The sequence below is a fragment of the Mastigoproctus giganteus genome, chromosome 6 (assembly GCF_048544385.1).
Source record: "Mastigoproctus giganteus isolate SK-2022 chromosome 6, ASM4854438v1, whole genome shotgun sequence".
Classification (NCBI taxonomy): domain Eukaryota; kingdom Metazoa; phylum Arthropoda; class Arachnida; order Uropygi; family Thelyphonidae; genus Mastigoproctus; species Mastigoproctus giganteus.
The window spans coordinates 191048371-191067537 of record NC_143580.1 but is presented as its reverse complement, the minus strand read 5'-3'; the positions used below and the strand labels follow the sequence as shown (position 1 = coordinate 191067537).

The 19167-nt window shown below is 37.6% G+C and overlaps 1 protein-coding gene across 1 annotated transcript in view; it reads left to right on the top strand.

Annotated features, from left to right (window-relative positions):
* The window catches only part of LOC150084834 (proteasome subunit alpha type-3-like), a 114295-nt gene that overhangs the window by 41275 nt on the left and 53853 nt on the right, over nt 1-19167 (top strand). The window contains exons 3-4 of the mRNA XM_090375578.1: nt 9900-10023; nt 12146-12247. Of these exons, the coding sequence (XP_090231704.1) occupies nt 9900-10023; nt 12146-12247 (226 nt within the window). The remainder of the gene's footprint in view (nt 1-9899; nt 10024-12145; nt 12248-19167) is intronic.

Below are 19167 nucleotides of genomic sequence, written 5' to 3'. Positions count from 1 at the left end.
TTGCTCATTATACTCATCAGATTCAATAGGCCTATAACACACACCTACTCTCGTTTTTCCTTTCCCAGTGCTTATGTCACACAAAACAGACTCAACATTGCATTGTCCACCAACATTAATTGGATGCACTTCCTTAGATTTTGTGTTTCTTAACTAACAGCAGAACCCCTCCTCACTTCCTGTCCTGTCTATCCTTTCTGTATACATTGTACTCCCCAAATTCCAATTCTGCACTGCTTATATCTGTGTGACACCACGTCTCTGATATCCCAACAATATCTGCCTTTGATATTGTGACTCGCACTTCAAGGTCATCAAATTTATTAACTATACTCGTAGCATTGGTGTACATGAAAGTATACATGAATCTGTTCCTAATCTTAGTTACCCTAACTCAGCCCATATATTTATTTGTTCTACTATGACTCCCAACAGTCCTGGAAATCTCCATTGCCTTGCTTTCCATGCTGCTGCTCTTTCTAATAGAAGCAGTACAAGAATCACTTTTGCCTCTGTTAACCTTTTAGTCTGTGTATCCCCCTAAGCTAGCAGTTTTCCGACCCACCTAACACAGCCTCGATAGCATCAGCAAATATTCTTGCACCCTTTCCATTTAAGTGTACCCAATCCCTGTAGAAGCAGTCTCTCCTGTCAACAAGCACAGACCAAGCTGAAAAAGTGCAATGTCATACAAACCTTGTATGACATTTCACGATTCTGTGGTGTGGTACCTGTCAAGCAGCTTTTGACACAGATGGAATTGAGCAGGCTGGAACATACTCCTGTGATATGAATTCTTATGAGACTTGGATCTGCTATCAAAAATAAAAGGACCTCTCTGGGACTAAAATTCTGGAAGCAGACAGGATATCTTTTATGCCATAGACCAATCCATTTCAGAAATTGATAAACACCACTTTTCAGATGAAATTTGCTGAAGTCTGTTCTTACTTCAATCTTTTAGAGAAGAGGTGAACTGGTTGTCTTTTCTCCCCCCCACCCCTTTGCACAAAATGTAGGCTTCCTCATTAGATGTTCCGATAATGCTTAAACTGGTATAAATGAAATATACACATTTTTGCCAGTAAGTTAGTATTTTAGAAAAATTGAAGCAACAACCATGCTTAAATTATTATGAATGAAATTTTGAAATGATAGATATGAGAGGTTATTAATTTCTTAATATACATTATTATATATGACAAATATGATGTTAAAATTACTTGCCGTTATTATTATAAAGTTGCATTGTACTTTAATGTTTGTTTTGTTTTCTCAAAGGGAGAAACTGTGTAGAACACAATTGAGACAATTTTGCAACGTCATCTGAGCTGTTCTCTGCATTCTTTTCTTCTTAAAAGAGAGACCTTCATTCATTTTATCGAAAGCACATGCCAATTTTAATCTGGAATCCTGAAGGGGGGAAAGGGTGGGCCTATTCTTATTTAACCAATCATAACTAAATAACTTTGTTTTCAACAAAGTTATTTAGAATATGAATATCATTCAAAAATAAATTTTAATTTATTGAAGATGTTTACTGCTTACATATTATTAAAGAGAACAAAGAGTGGGGATAAGGAATTCTTCATATATATATATATATATATATATAAATGTAAAAGAGAAGGACAAACTATGTCAGATTCTTATGTAATGGACATGGGATAGTATTAGATACCCCAGCTGATGTTGCAAAATTATAAGAGCATCACTGGACTCGGGAGTGATTCCATTGGATTGGAAAAGTGCCAGTGTATCCCCAATACAGAAGGGTGGTTCTAAGAGTGAAAGGGGAAATTACCGACCGGCCAGTCTGACTTCAGCAGTAGGGAAAATCATGAGGGCAATGATCGAGGGTAGAATTCAGGATCATTTAGATGGAAATGGAATTCTGAAGAATACTCAACATGGTTTTGTAATGGGGAAATTATATATAACAAATCTGGTTGGCTATTTTGGCAGGGTCACTCATGAGCTGCAGTTAGGGAATAATTTCGACATTGTTTATTTGGATTTCAGCAAAGCATTTGACTCAGTTCCACATGAGTGGTTATTTTATAAGTCGGAACAGGTTTGAATCACAGGGAAAATCCTTAATGGATAGCAGGATGGCTTCAGAGCAGGAGGCAGAGGATTGTGATAAATGGTTATTCCTCAGGTTGGGTTGATGTAAGAAGTGGGGTTCCCCAAGGATCACCATTAGGACCACTGTTGTTTTTGATTTTCATAAATGATATCGATGAAGGGATAGAGGTTATGATGTCTAAATTTGATGATGATGTAAAAGTCGGTAGAGTAGTTAATGATCACTGCTGCCAAGCAGAGCTTCTTCAGAGTGACCTAGATAGACTTCAGGGATGTTCAGAAAAATGGCAGCTATGCTTTAATCCAGCAAAGTGTAAGGTATTACACCTGGGGAACAGTAACCTCAAAATAATTTATACACTTGGTGGAGTTAAACTAAAGCCTGTAGTGGAGGAAAGGGACTTGGGTGTTATGATATGGTTAGACATGAAGTTCTCCGAGCAGAGTAGACAGATTGCAAGGAAAGGTTGCCCATGGTGTCCTATCGAATATTTGCTAGTATAGATAAGGGCGTCATAATCCCATTATATGAGGCTATTGTTAGACCACACTTGGAATACTGTGTTTAATTATGGAGACCGCACCTAAAGAAAGACATTGAGCTTCTTGAAAGGGTCCAAAGACGATTAACTGAACTGGTGAGATCGGCAAAAGGGTGTCCTTACAAGGAAAGACTTCGGATATGAGTTGCAGAGCTTGGAAACTAGGCACCTTAGAGGAGACTTGATTGAGGTGTTTAAGGCTCTGAGAGGCATAAGTAAAATGAATAAGGACGAAATTTTCATGGTTATAAATGATTCTAGAACTAGGGGCCATGAATTCAAGTTATGGGGGAGTATTTAGACAGGATTGCCGGAAGTTTTATTTTAGCCGGCGAGTTATAAATTACTGGAATAAGTTACCTACGTGGGTAGTAAAGGCTGACAGTTTGAGAAAATTCAATGGTCAGCTGGATAGTTACCTGTGGGCTGAGGGAAATGCATAGGTTGTTTATATTCTTTTCTTTTATTAATTCCAGTCAATTCCGGTTATTTGGGACTAGTGCATTTTGTCCCAATTAAGCCGCTGCCCCAATTATGTATAAAGTTTCACGTAAATAGTTAAAAATACAGTGGATTACTGTATTAAAAATACAGCTTTATGATTGATTTTTTTTTTTTTTTTTTTCCCTGCTGGCCTCCAAGCCTGGGTAGCTTTGGGGTGGAATTGCTGGCACCTATTGGTATAGCACACGTGAGAATGGTTGATCCAGGTGTTGGTTGGTCCCTGGTGGAGAAATGGCCTGACACAACACTTTTTTTTCCAGGCCTGTTTTGCAGAAGTTCTGAGCTATCACAGGAGTAATAGGTGAAGATGGGCTTATGATTAGGAGCCACCCTTCATACCAGGACACACATGCATATGTACAAGGGCTACAGCATATATGAGTATGTATATAAATCTTGTATATAAATTGATTAATATGTATCTTGGAATGTATATACAGTTGTGTGTTAATAAATGGGGGGGAAAGTACGAACAAATCACGTTATGATGGACTCACCACAGTAAAGTACCATTCACTATACTATATGTGGTAAGGTCTGATCATTGTGATCACATTTGTGAATTGAATTTTAATTCTATTAAACGATTCTAATTAGCGAAAATAGGAGAAATATTTTCCACAGGCTATAAAAGTAAAGATACATTCAGCACAAATTTACACTTTATTACCTTACCAACTATTGATGATCATGCTCAGGTAGCTGATAAACTGAATGAGTATTTTGTATGTACATTCACACATGAGGAGTTATTCAATGAGGGGAGTGCCAGAAGTTTATCAAACGCTAAAAGGGAGCTAAGTGATTTTGTAATAACTGAGAGCAAAGTGGAGGAGAAATTGTTGAAGTTAAACATAAGGAAGGCACCTGGGGTGGATGGGAACTATCCAGTTATATTAAAGGAGGCAGCAAAGGAAGTAAGGAAACCCTTAGCCATAATTATGGGAGCTTCCTTGGACTCAGGGGAGGTCCCTGTGGACTGGAGGTGTGTGCAAATGTATCACCAATTCACAAAGGAGGTTCAAAAGGTGACACAAATAACCACAGACCTGTTAGTTTAACTTGTGTTCCGGGGAAAATAATGGAATCACTGGTTAAAGAAGCATTGCAGGATCATTTTGACAAGACTGCAGTAATAGTTGAGACACAGCATGGGTTTGTCAAAGGGAGGTCTTGTCTGTCCAATTCGATTACTATGATGTGGTCACAAAGGAACAGAATGCCAAAAATAATTTTGATATCATATACTTGGATTTCAGGAAAGCTTTTGATACTGTTGCACATGGAAGACTGCTGTACAAATTGGAGAGGTATGGCATCAAGGGGAAGCTGCAACAATGGATAAAGGGATGGTTGAGTGGGAGACAACAGAGAGTGGTAATCAATGGCCACTGCTCTTCGTGGACAAATGTTATTAGTGGAGTTCCCCAAGGTTTGGTGTTGGGCCCATTGTTGTTTTGCATATTTATAAATGATATTGATAAAGGTATATCAGGTTTAATGTCCAAGTTTGCAGTGATACAAAGGTTGGCAGGCTTGTTAATGACAGTAATGACAGTATGCTACTCCAACTGGATCTAGATAAGTTGGGAAAATAGGCTGAGAAGTGACAACTGGAGTTTAACATTGACAAATGCAAAGTACTGCATATGGGTATTTTCAAAGTATTTTATTATTTTCTGCGGACTCCAGGGTTTTTCCTATCCGCCACTGCATATGGATAGCAATTACCGAAGAGAAACGTACCAACTGGGTGGTACTACACTCCGGGAAGTGGAAAGTGAAAAAGACTTGGGGGTAATTGTGCAGTGCAAAATTCCTATATATCAATGATATAGGAATTTTGCTAGCAGGGACAAGGAGGTGATAATCCCGTTATACAAGGCAATGGTCAGGCCACTCCTAGAGTAATGTGCACAGGTCTGGAGGCCTCATTTTAGGAAGGATGTAGAGTTACTAGAATGAGTACAAAGAACGGCAACAAGGTTGGTGAAGGGAACAAATGGGTGCTCTTACCAAGAAAGGCCTAAGTTCTGCAAATTGCAGCACCTGGAGAGTAGGCATTTGCGAGGTGATCTGATTGAGGTGTATAAGGCCTTGAATGGGTTGAGCAAGCTGAATGCTGATGGGATTCTTCATCTTGCTCAGACTAAGGACCTGTGGGGACACAGTTTCAAATTGAGGAAAGATAGTTGTAGAAAGAAGTGTGGAAATTTGCCTTTAGCCACTGGGTAGTTGATTGGTGAGTCACTTATAAGTCTATCAAGTGGAAATTTTTTTTAGGCTCTGAGAGGCATCAGTAAACTGAATGAGGACAAAATTTTCAAGATTATAAATGATGCTAGAACTAGGGGACATAAATTCAAGTTACGCGGGGAAATGTTTAGATTGGACTGCAGGAAGTTTTATTTTAGCCAGCGAGTTATAAATTACTGGAATAAGTTGCCTTCATGGGTGGTAGAGGCCGACAGTTTGGGGAAATTCAAAGGTCATCTGGATAGTACTTTCGGGTAAGGGAAGCGCATAGGATGATAGGATTAATTTCCTTTTTATTTAATTTTTAATTTCATTTTATTATTTTTATTTCTTTATTAATTATTATTATTTATTTATTTAATTTTTGTTTTTATCATTGTTTTGTTCGGATTTTTTTTTTTTTTTTTTTTTTTTTTTGGCTGGTGCAGCATAAGCCATAGGCTTTCTTGCACCATACGGCCGTTACTAATACTAATACTAAATCTGCTGTACACCAATGGAAACAGTGAAAGGAGTGAAGGTGGAGTTGGGTTTCTGGTCCATAAAGATTTAAAAAACAACATTTTGGAATTCAAAAGTACATCACCAAGGGTGTCAAGACTAATACTCAAGATTTCTAAGAGGTACAAGCTAAAGATTATAATGATTTATGCACCAACATCGAGCCATGATGATGAAGAGGTTGAAGAAATGTACACTGAAATTGAGAGTCTTCTAGATGAGTAGAAAACCCACTACACTATTATTATGGGGGACTTCAATGCTAAGGTTGGAAAAAGGCAAAACAGCGCAGAAAGAGGAACTATAGGAAATTTTGGAATTGGTGAAAGAAATAAAAGAGGTGAAAGACTTGTGGAATTTGCAGAATCTCAAGGACTGTCAGTAATGAACACTTTTTTCAAGAAAAGGGTCAACAGAAAGTGGACATGGAAGAGTCCAAATGGATTAACAACTAATGAAATCGACTTCATCCTCACTAACAGAAGATATATTGTGAATGATGTTACCGTCCTGAATAAGGTAAAGGTTGGAAGTGATCACAGAATGGTAAGATGTACACTTGATATAGATGTAGGAAAGGAAAGGAAAAAACTGACTCGAGTAAATAATACAAAGGTCTTTGAAATAACAGAGGAGGAGAAAAAGCAGTATGTACTGGAACGTAAGAACAAGTTTGAGCTTCTGCAGACTGCTCAGGACCAAGATATCGACGAGGAATATTACAACTTTCTGAAAGTGATAAAGCCCAAGAAACCTATAGGGAAACAGAAATCCAAAGAAGAAAAAATTAGTCAAGAAACACTTGTCATGATGAACCAAAGACGACAAATGAAGAGCAAGAAAAACACTGACAGGGAGAAAATTGAGTATACTGAGAAAATTGAGTATATTGAGTATACATAAGATTTAACACAAGAAAAGTAGAACAAGCATTAAGGGAAAACAAAGGATTTAAATCAGCAGCCATGAGCAGTAATACAGAAAGACAAATGATACTGAAACTGAAGAATAGCGATGGTGTACTTATAAACAGCAAAGAAGGCATAATTCAAATAGCAGAAGACTACTATAGAGAATTATACAAGGAGCGAGGGAATGATACCAGCAGTGGGGAACATGGATTGCAAAGTAGCAACACATACAACATACCCGATATTCTTCCTGATGAGGTAGAACATGCATTGAAGAAAATGAAGAATTGGAAAGCCCCGGGGGAAGATGAAGTTACTGTAGAGTTGTTAAAATTGGGAGGAAGAGACATAACACAAAAACTGGCAAGGCTCTTCACAAAGTGCATTAGAAAAGGTGTGATGCCTAAGCAGTGGAATAATGCAGTCATAGTTTTGCTGCATAAGAAAGGAGATAAATCAGAAATTGGAAATTATAGACCAATTAGCTTGTTATCCCATATCTACAAGTTGTTCACAAGGGTCATTACTAACAGATTAGAAAGAATACTTGATGAGAATCAACCGAAAGAGCAAGCTGGCTTTAGTACAGGATTCTCAACTATGGATCACCTTCACGTAATATCACAGCTAATGGAGAAAGCAAATGAATATAAAACACCATTATGCCTGGCATTTGTGGATTATGAAAAGGCATTTGACTCCATACAGCATAAGGCAATGTTTCGGGCACTAGAAAGACAAGGCATAGATACTCCATATATTATGATTTTGAAGAAAATATATGAGAGTGCTACCTCCTTTATTAGACTAGACAAAGACAGTAGCAAATTTAAAATCGAGAAAGGAGTTCGACAAGGAGACACAATATCTCCGAAGCTGTTTACTGCTGCCCTTGAGGAAGCTTTCAGAAGATTAGACTGGTCGCAGAAAGGAGTCAAGGTGACATTGTGGTCATAAGCCACGATCCCAAAGAATTAGAGGAAAATCTTAATCGGTTATGCACAGTTAGTAAGGATTTTGGACTAAAGATGAATATGGCTAAAACAAAAGTAATGATGAACAAGTATGTCACAGAAAGGGAAATAATGATTGAAGGAGCAGTAATTGAAAAGGTGGAGTCATACTTATCTGGGACAAGTTATTAGGTGTAATAATGATAAATGGCTGGAAGTCAAGAGAAGAATAAATTTTGGATGGATAGCATTCAGGAAATATAGCCACATACTGAAGAGCAATATCCCAGTTTGTCTGAAACGTAAAATAATGACTCAATGTATACTCCCCACCATGACTTATGGAAGTGAAACTTGGGCACTCACCAAAAGAATGGAAGAGAAGCTAAGAACTACACAGCGAAGAATGGAACGAATTATATTGGGAATCAGACTGTTAGATAAGAAGAGTAACACATGGATTAGGCAGCAAACTCAAGTAAAGGACATTCTTATCAAAACTAAAGAACTAAAATGGTCTTGGGCAGGACACATAGCTCGAAGACATGATGACAGATGGACTAAGAAAATAACAGAATGGTACCCAAGAGGGGCTAGAAGAAAACCTGGAAGACAAAGGCGGAGATGGATAGATGAAATTCATGAGTTTTTGAGTAGTAAATGGATGGCCAGTGCTCAAAACAGAAGGAACTGGAAAGTTGCTGGAGAGGCCTTCATCCTGCAGTGGATTGAAAATGGCTGATGATGATGATGATGATGAGTTGATTGGTGGAACAGGCTTCCATCTTTTGTTGTGGAAGCTAATAGCCTAAATAAATTTAAGGCTGAGCTGGACAGGGATTTGGAATGAATGGAGGGATGAAATGGGAGGGTTTTTTTTTTTTTTTTTTTGCTGATGTTGCATAAGCTTGCTTTCTTGCATCGTATGCCTCTACTAAAACTAATGCTACTGCTAATTAAAAAATTAAATGAAACAAGAAAATCGGAAGAATATTTTCCACAGGTTAGCGAAATAAAAATAAATTTACGCTTACATGCATAGCTTAATTAATATGTACTGTAATATGTACATACTAACCAAATGATATTTATGTTCACTGACATTTGTGGGTGGGTGTTAAAATTTAAAACAGTAAAAAAGATAAGCAAGCACTAACAAAGAACACAGCATACACATATTGCAAGTAACATGATACGCACAAGTGAGAATGGAGTAACAAGTTACAAAGCTTAAAAAATAGGAATGAAGAGAAGATTCTGAAAATTTATTTTTTTATATGATTGAAGATTTCATGGAAGTGTAAACACATTTCACCATAATAACCCACAGAATTCCAGCTGTTGGTATTATTGCAAATTCAATAAGATTGAGTTTACTATCCATTTATAATAGATTGCACTAACAGAAAAGCCCAGTAAACAGGGGGACTGCTAATTGTTTTTATTGTTTTATGGTTGTGACCTCCAGAAATCCGACCGAACCACATGGTATGGTCGGAGACAATCGTAGGGTAATCTTGAGTGGTGCGGTCTCCTGCCCTGATTAAACATCATGTTGTCCCAAATAAACGGCTGTCCTGATTAACTGGAGGTCCAGATAAGCGGAATCCACTGCATTTATTATTTTTTTTTTAATTTTCTTCTTATTATTTATTTTATTTTATTTGTTTATTTTTTTTGGCTGGTGCACCGTAAGCCATAGGCTTCCTTGCACTATGTGGCCATTGCTACTAATACTGATATACTACTGTTAAAACATCAGTTGTAAAAATTCAGTAGTATTTTGTAAGAACAGCTATATTTTTATCACGAACTATTTCTTGCAGAAGGATGTCTGAATTTAGAGTGAGTGCCCTATAGTTATCATGTGTATGGGAAAAGGTTACACAGGTGGGCAGTGATTATATTGGGGAAATGTAATCAATAATTATAGTATGCGATAATAAATTCTGTTTTCCTGTATTATCTTTTTGCTACTACTTTTTTACGTTAAAAATAAGTCTTTGTTTGATCAGAGGAGGAAAAAACTTTTTACTAAGTTACACGTGCAAATAACTCCAATAAAATTTAATATATTTTTTTTATATTATTTATAATTTAAAATCTTTGTATAACAGTATTGCAGTGAGTTTTGTTCAATGTAGGACTGCTGTTGCACTTCGAGGGAAGGATGGTGTAGTATTTGCAGTAGAAAAGCTGGTAACATCCAAATTATATGAACTTGGGGCAAATAAAAGGATCTTTACTATTGATCGCCATGTTGGAGTTGTAAGTATGTTATATGTTTGGTTCTTTCATATTTCATTAAATGGAAATGTTACAGAACATTTTCTTTTTATTTAATAAACTGCTTTTTCTTACTTTTCCCTGGAATATTAAATTTTTAGTCTTTGATTAGTATTAAAGTGCTATTAAGAGATACTTATCTCTGAGACAGCCTAGAGAAGTGTAACATTTTCATTTGGTGGCCTAACAGTGGGTCATGAATCTGCCATCGTAATTGAATTTTACACTGAGAGGCACAAGATTTTGCTGTGCCATCATTGACACTCCCATTTCTGTACTGTAGTACCCGCATAAGTTATGCCACAGCATAATTTATGCATAATTCCCCAAAATGTCTAAGGAGATAATGGAATTTGTGGTTGCAAGCAGTACTGCTAACGAACTAAGTCTGAACCAGCTGAAACAATTCCATACCATTAGACCACTTCTGCCGAACTTCGTGGTCAAGATGATGCTCTTCAGCAGTAAGTGCTCTATGGGCAGTCTCCACACCCAGATTTGTCCGGCTGAATGAAACGTTGTGTAATACCACCACTTTGCTTATTGGAGGCTTGAAGTGGTGAAACCCATGTTTAGTCTCTAGAGCAAAGTTTCCGGCATCCCCCTCCCCTCTCCCCATACTTCTCCTTCAACCCATGCACGGTACTAAGTACTATAGGTTTTGATACCTTTCGTGTTTGGGATTCTCATAAAAAAAAAAAAAAAAAAAATTGGGAACATCACTTCAAATGCAATTTTGCATTGATAACTATGATATTGGGCTTATATGCAACTGCTCTACCTAAACCCAAGGCTCTGAGTTCCTTCGAGATGTTTGATGTACTGGTGGATGCTTCTTGTGACCTCTTGGAAATTTTTATAGATGATATGTTGAAACATGAACTGCCCACTTTGTTGTTTTGCTGAACATGTTCTGTTAGATTGTAAAGCTGTGCAGATTTTTTTTTTATTATTATTATTGTTATTGAGGTACGCCTTCAGAGTCTCATTTTTGAATAACATATGCCACATTGGATATTAGGAGGTTTAGATGAATTGCAGTGGCATGCACAGAAAAGTGGATGGCACATAACCACCATCCCATATTGAAGTTCTGATCCACAATACTAGCTTTTAACATACTGCTGTTGAACAAGCAGTCAATATTTACATTGATTTATATTAGCTGGTATGCATGTGCTGGAGACTTCTGTCACAGTAAGTAATATTCATGGAGAGTGTTGAATACTTTTGGTCATATATATATAGTTTTGATTTTGAAGACTAAATGCACAAGGCATAATATGTTATGGGTGAAATTAACTATATAATATCGGTGTAAATACACCATATTTACCCATAAATTTAACTACATAAGTAGTGTAACAGCATCGTTTGATTTTTATCTCATATTCGACACAACGAGATACCAGGTATTGCACTACTTCGAATATATAGTGCTTCTCTAGTAGAGGAGACTACTGTTATTTATTCTCAGTGGGCACCACCACCCAGATGCGTTTCGGAGCTTGTTGGCTCACTCATCGGTGGGCAGGCAGGTACCCTGATAGTGCAAACATTATCAGGGTAACTTCACAACCATGATGGCATGTCTGCATTATCAGGGTACCTGCCCGCCCACTGATGAGTGAGCCAACAAGCTCCGAAACGCATCTGGGTGGTGGTGCCCACTGAGAATAAATAACAGTAGTCTCCTCTACTAGAGAAGCACTGTTATTTGAAGTAGTGCAATACCTGGTATCTCGTTGTGAAGGTAGCCACAATATGAGATAAAATCAAATGATGCCGTTACACTAATTATATAGTTAAATTTATGGATAAAATTATGGTGTATTTACACCGATATTATATAGTTTTTATGATTATTTTTTAACTGCATATGCTGTTCTAAGAAAAAAAAATCTTTTCTATCTATAGTCTGGGAGAGTCACATAATGTCGAAGGATTATACAAGATCTTTGCCACCTCACAGGTTTTGCCATTTTAATGCTAATGCTATTTCAGATCACTGTGTATTTAAATTCAATTATTTTTATAGAAATGAGTAGAGAAATGTGCATATTTTAAGAGAATTTGCTGTAAGCAGTTTTTTTGCTATTATTAGGCTGTAGCAGGTCTTCTAGCCGATGCAAGACAGGTGGTTGATACAGCTCGTATAGAGGCATCTAACTACAGATCAGATTATGGTGCTCAAATTCCTCTAAAGGTAAAGAAAGATGCTCTTAATCATATAAGTTGAAATAATTGGGGGTTTTTTTTTTAGTTATTAGGAGTGCAATTTTTTTGGAACACAGAACACGTTACAAAATATTGTAAAATATAAAATATACCTATTTATTTGCATAAGTACAGATGAAAATTAAAAATTATTCCATCATTACAATGGAAATTTTTCCAATGTATTAGATATTGTGGAGAACATTATGAATTCTCACATCAATTGTTAAAGTTAGCATTAGTTTTGTTTTGCACAGTGTATTTATGAGTTATCAGCATGCTGCTATTAGTATTGGCCATTAGTGCAAGAAGCCATATACTTTTTGTTGCACAAGTCATTTAAAAAAAAAAAAAAAATCTTTCTCTCTTTTTGGGGTTCCTGCCAACAATCAGCAACCAGCAGATCTTCCTTATCCCAATGATTAATAACTCAGTACTAAAGAAAACCTTCTTACAATCCAGTCTATAATTCTTCCCCTTCAGTTTTCCTCTGTCCCCCCACCAGTTATAGCATTGAAAATTTCACCTATAATTTGCAAAAAATTATTTCACTAATAAGTTGTTGCTGACATAGTATATGCATTTATAGGTATAGAAAAGCACATTTGAAATGGCCAGATTGAATGGAACAAAAGAAAGTAAAAGAAATTTCTTTTAATTTTCTTCTGCAATTATTAATTGCAGATGGAAATTAAAGTCCCTTTGTCTGAGAAGGGCAAAGATGATGGATGTTCCTGTTTTTGGTTTTGCAGTTATTTTTTCTGCAGGGGATTAGGCTGAAAAAATATAAAATAGCTTTAGCAATCTACTGAAAATGTTTAAATACAGTTCTTGTTTCATTATAACTGGCATTCAGATAATATTGCACAATCTTATTCTGAATCATTTGTGTATGGAAATTTGGAAAGGTCACATATTATATATGTTAATAATTCAGAATATACAGGGTGATTCACTACCAGTGCGACAAACTTGCAAGCGGTGTAGGGGGCACAAAGATGAATCAGAATCACATAGCATTGCAGGGAACAAAATGCCTTCGTCATGCAGTAGAGGACGTTGAACGGGAGGTCGCGTGAACAGTGATCCCGCTGGAAGTCAGCATTTGCGAACCGTTTCTGTTGAAGAAACCAATTAGCAAAAGTCCTCCGGAGTGGATAATCCGCAGGCTCCAATAATTGGATGTGTTGCAGATGGTATGAACTCGTTTGGTTTGTTGACAGTATCCTCCATACAGTGGATTGGGAAATATCCAATCGTTGGCCTATCGCTCGAGTACTCTTACTCGGATTGCCTTCTGCAAGACGTAGGACATTCTCCTCATTGTCTGGTGTCCTCGTCATTCGCTCTCGATTCATGGTACCTCTCGTGAAACAACCAGTCTCACGTAACCTTCTGTGCACACGTGCAAAAATCGTATGATGAGGAGCACGCCTGTGCGGGAAACGTTCCTGGTACAAGTGCAGAGCTGCGTGCCCGTTACAGTCCGCAGTTCCATACGCTAGGTGCATGTCGGCCAGTTCAACGTTTGAATACTCGTCCATCCTACTGCCTTGGGAACCGGTTCGCAAATGCTGACTTCCAGCGGGTTTGCGTTCAGAGAAATTGAACTGAAATTGGCTTGGAGGGAAAATCATAAAGGGGCATGTCCAATAATTTAATATTGTTGACAGATGCACTGTAAACACCAGAGGGAAAAAAGTAAGATAGTATGTGGCCTTTAAAGCCCATAAGGCAGGATGCCTTTATCTGTTAATTCACATTAATTTCAATGTTTCAACGATTAATAATTCGCAGTAGTTTAAAATTTTCTGTAGAGACTAGTGTGAATTACTGACATAACTAAATGATGATAGTAATTACTGATGTCGGTAATCAAGGATGTAGTAAACATCTGGATTACTATGATTAGCAAAGTTAAGACTTTACTGCATGTCATTTAACTGAAGATTTATTAACAAAACTTTGGAATTGTATACAGCAAAATTTTTTATCTCTGTCATTCATGGAAAATGGTTGACATTGGTTAATCAAATATGCCAGTTATCTGATTACCAGTTGTCAGTTATCAGATATCAGTTACTAGTTATCTATTATACTAAAATTCACAAAATTTTGCTCCAAATGTTCTAAAGCCAATTAGTTTTAGAACATTTGGAGTTAATTGTTCTGGTGTTTGGAAATTTCGTTTACTCCATCCCATAAAATGTGATTTGATAAATAAACAGGTTGGTGTAGAATACCTTTCATGGCATAAGTGCTTACATTAAGAATGGGGAGATATAAGGTGAGTATTGAGTAGCTTCTAAATTTAGGTTTAGATTTAATTTAATTAAAGGTTTAATTAAATTATGGTAAATTATTTAATGGTAGGATTGCATTTAATTCCAAACGTTAACTTAAATATTTTAATCATCAAAAATTTTTCAATATCTCCAACCAGCTAAGATATACAAAGGCAAAATAAAACTAAGGCACTGCAACCATTTGACATGGGTAGCCAGTGCAATGTTGAGTCAGATTGGTGTGACATAAGCAGTGGGAAAGCAAAAATGAGAGTAGGAGTGGGTTGTAGACCTAATAACTTTGATGAATACAACAAACAACTGTACAGAGAAATAGTGGGCCAGTAAATCAGAATGTTTTATAATGGGGGATTTTAACTTACCAGATACTGATTGGAACTTGTCGGTTGGTCACTCACACATTAGCAAGGCTTTTGTGGATTTATAGGATGATTGTTTTCTACAGCAGCATGTTTGGTAGCAAAGACAATTAGTATTTTGCATCTATATTCATACATGAGGAACTATTAAAAGAAGGGGATAAAAGAGATTTATCAAACTAACAGGGAGCTGAATGATTTTTTATTATCTGAGAGGAAAGTGGAAGAGAAACCATTGGAGTTAAGCATAAGAAAGGCATGTGGGGCGGATGGTATCTGTCCAATTATATTAAGGGAGGCAGCAAGGGAAGTAAGCAAACCCTTAGCCATAATTATGAGAGCAACCCTGGAGTGGTTCGGGGGGGGGATACGTTCGTACATCTCCAGTCCTGTGGACTGGAGATGTACGAATGTATCCCTAATTCACAAAGGGTGATGAGTAATTACAGAGCTGTTAGATTAATGTCTGTTCCAGGAAAAATGATGGAGTCACTGGTTAAAGAAGTAATGCAACAGCATCTAGACAAGACTGCAGTTATACAAAGGGTACTAGGAAAGTTTTGCAATATGACGCAATAATGAATCACAGGAAGCTGCTTGTTGCTGCATGTTGAGACATGTTCATACGTGCATAGTAGCCGCCGCGCCAAGTCGATGGGCTCAGTTATTCATTAGTAGTGAGAGTGTAAAGTGCTTGCGATGGCATCGTGGTCATGAAATGAGATAAGGACAGTTTTGCGGTATAATTTCGTGCGTGGTTTAACCATAGACCAGTGCTTAGAAGAAATGACTCTTGCACTAGATGATGATTGTCCACATCGTACAACGATATTCAGGTGGTATAGAAAATTCCAAAGGGGAAATTTCACTCTGGAGGATTCTGAGAGGCCGGGAAGGCCACGAACGTCAGTTACAGAGGAAAACGTTACCGCTGTGAGGAAAATGCTTGACGAAAACAGGCGAGTGACCTACCAACAGATAGAGGATACTTTGGGCCTAAATGCACCAGCAATTCGTTCAATTCTGCAAGATCATTTGCACGTGAAGAAACTTTGTTCTCCCTGGGTGCCGCATCAACTGACTGAAGAGCAGATGACACGACGTGTGACTTGGTGCCGGGAGATGTTAAAAAAAGTCTGATAAGGGACAATCTCGGTATGTGAACAACGTCGTGACAGGTGACGAGACTTGGCTGTACTATTACGATCTGCCGACCAAGGCTCAAAACAAAGTTTGGGTCTTTGATGATGACGACACACCCGTAATTGTCAGAAAATCCTGATCTGTAAAGAAGAAAATGATAGCTGTATTTTTCAAATCGAGTGGAATTGTGGAATGTGTCGTTTTGGACACGCAGAGGACAGTCACAGCTAAGTGGTATACTGAACAATGCCTGCCTAAAGTCATTGGATCTATGAAGAACCTGTGGCCAAAGTCAAGAATGGACACCTGGTACCTCCATCACGAAAATGCTCCAGCTCACCGCGCCAAAGCCTGCACCGAATATTTGACCACGACAGGACTGAAACTTCTCGAGCACCCTCCCTACAGTCCAGACCTTGCTCCCTGCGACTTTGCACTGTTCCCGCATGTGAAAATGAAGCTAAAAGGGAGGCGGTTTTCCAGTGATGAGGACCTTCTACTGGCTTGGGACAACGAGTGTGCTTTACTCCCTAGTGAAACTTGGCAGAACTGGTTTAAAGATTGGTTTCGGAGGATGGAGAGGTGTATTGAATGTAGAGGAAATTACTTTGAAAAAATTAAATAAACAAAGCTGTATTGCAAAACTTTCCTAGTACCCTTTGTACTTCAGACAGACAGCTGGATTTGTTAAAGGGAAATGTCTGATCAATTTGATTGGATACTACGATGTGTCACTAAAGAACTAGATGCAAAAAAATAATTTTGATATCATATACTTGGATTTCACGAAAGCTTTCAATACTGTTTCACATAAAATACTGCTGTACAGATTGGAGCAGTGTGGCATTATTGTTAAGTTTCTGCTATGAATAAAGGGATGGTTGAGTGAGAGATGACAAAGTGGTAATCAATGGACTCTTTGTCAAGTCCCAGGGTTCAGTATTGGACTCATTGTTGATTTCTATATTTATCAATGATACTAATGACAGTATGCTACTTTGGGATCTAGAAAATTTTGGCAGATGGGCTGAGAAATAGCAATTGAAGTTGCATTGGCAATTGCAAATTACTGCATATGGGTAGCAGTAACTCCAGAATAATGTACCAACTGTGTAGTACTACATTTCAGGGTAGTGGAAAATGAAAAGGACATGGTGGTAATTGTTCGGTCTGATATGAAGTCTCTGAGCAGTGCAGAAAGGCTGCCATGACAACTCGTGGAGTTTTTCAACGATATGCTGAAATTTTACTAGCAGGGATAAGGAGGTGATTATCCCATCGTATAAGGCAGTGGTCATGCAACATGCCACATCTTGAGTATAAATGTCAAAAATGAGGCTGCCACATCTGGAAGCCTCATTTTTGGATGTAGATCTGCTGGAAAGAGTATAGAGAAGAGCAGTGAGATTTGAACAGAGGAGTGCTTTTACCAAGAACAACTTCAGTTCTGTAAATTGCAGCTTCTGCGGTGATATGGTTGAGGTGTTTAAAGCTTTGAACGGATTGAGCAAGCTCAGTTCTGGTAGGATTCTTCCTCTTGCTCAGACTATGCACATGCGGAGAAGACAGGGCATAAATTCAAATTGATTTAGGGCAGTTGAAGAACAGAAGTGTGGAAGTTTGCCTTTAGTCAGCAAATGGTTGATTGCTGGAACAAACTTCCATCTGTTGTTGTGGAAGTTGAAACCTTTATTACTTACACTTTAAATTCAAGAAGAACTAGACAAAGTTTATTTGGAGGGAATAGATAGATGAAATGTTTTTTTTTTTTTTTTTTTTGTTTTTTTTGGCTGATGCCATATAAGTTTGGTTTCTTGCATTATATACCATTACTAATGCTAAAACAGCACTTCCCAAAAGGGAACTGTTTTGAAAGTAGTGCAGGGCAAATAAGCTGAAATATTAACAAAATATGTATTTACACTTAAAAAAACACTGCGTGAATAAAAATAAAATAAAATCAAGGTAAGAGCAGGAATAAAACAAATGTTAGCTTTTGACATCCCAAGATGTCTTTTTTTTTTTCTTCTTGGGATTTATTCTGTTATTACAATGGTTCTCCTCAACCTAACATCCAAATGCCATTCCTTTATTCTTCCCCCCATTTTTTTCTATCTTCTCAATCTCCGTCCATCAGTCCTCTTCTATTCATACATTCTAGCATCCAAAATTCATAATCCTTTTCTGTTTGCCAGTTCGATTCCTATTTGTCCATCCAATTTTTTCTCCGTTAGGTCTTTTAGCACTGAAAGAATGTTTTATGATGAATGGGGAGTGGCCCATTGCATCAACCCCAACCTGGAGGACCAATGGTATCTTTTTCATCTGCTCCCTAACTACAAACCTTTCTGACTTTGGAGGCTCTACAGTAGCAAGCTACCACCAGCCTAGCTCTTTAGACCTTGAGACACGCAAGCCCCGCCACCACGGCAAGGTAAAGACACCATCGGTGGGTAGATGTCTTTTTCAACCATAAAATCTAGTACAATGCTACAGTAACTAAATAGATGAATGAAATGGTGTCAGTGCATGATAGGAAAATTATGTAAACAGTTGCTACTCATGCAAGGTAAGTTACCATTTGCTATCCTTTTATAGGTAATGATTTGCTCAAAATGAGATGAAAGCAGAAGCTTAAGTTACACTTAAAGCAATTGGAGTGATAGTAATATAAAGTGATTACAATCAGTGTCTTTTAGTGCCAAGGATATAGTTGACAGGCACTCTCTACCACAAACTTGACTAGGATCAGGTACATATCTTATACTACAAAGGAATACATCTTTAAACACACAAAATCCAAGGAAGTGAAGCCAGTCGACATTGATGGACAGGGCAGTGTCGAGTCAGTTTGGTGTGACATAAGCATAGGTAAATCAAAATTGAGAGTAGGAGTGTGCTATAAGCCTAATGACTCTGATGAGTATAATAAGATACTGTACAGGGAAATAGAATGGGCCAGTAAATCAGAGAGTCTTATAATGGGGGATTTTAATTTCCCAGATTTTGACTGGAATTTGTGGGTTGGTCACTCACACACTAGCAAGGCTTTTGTGGATTTATTGGATGATTGTTTTCTACACCAGCATGTTCGGGAGGCA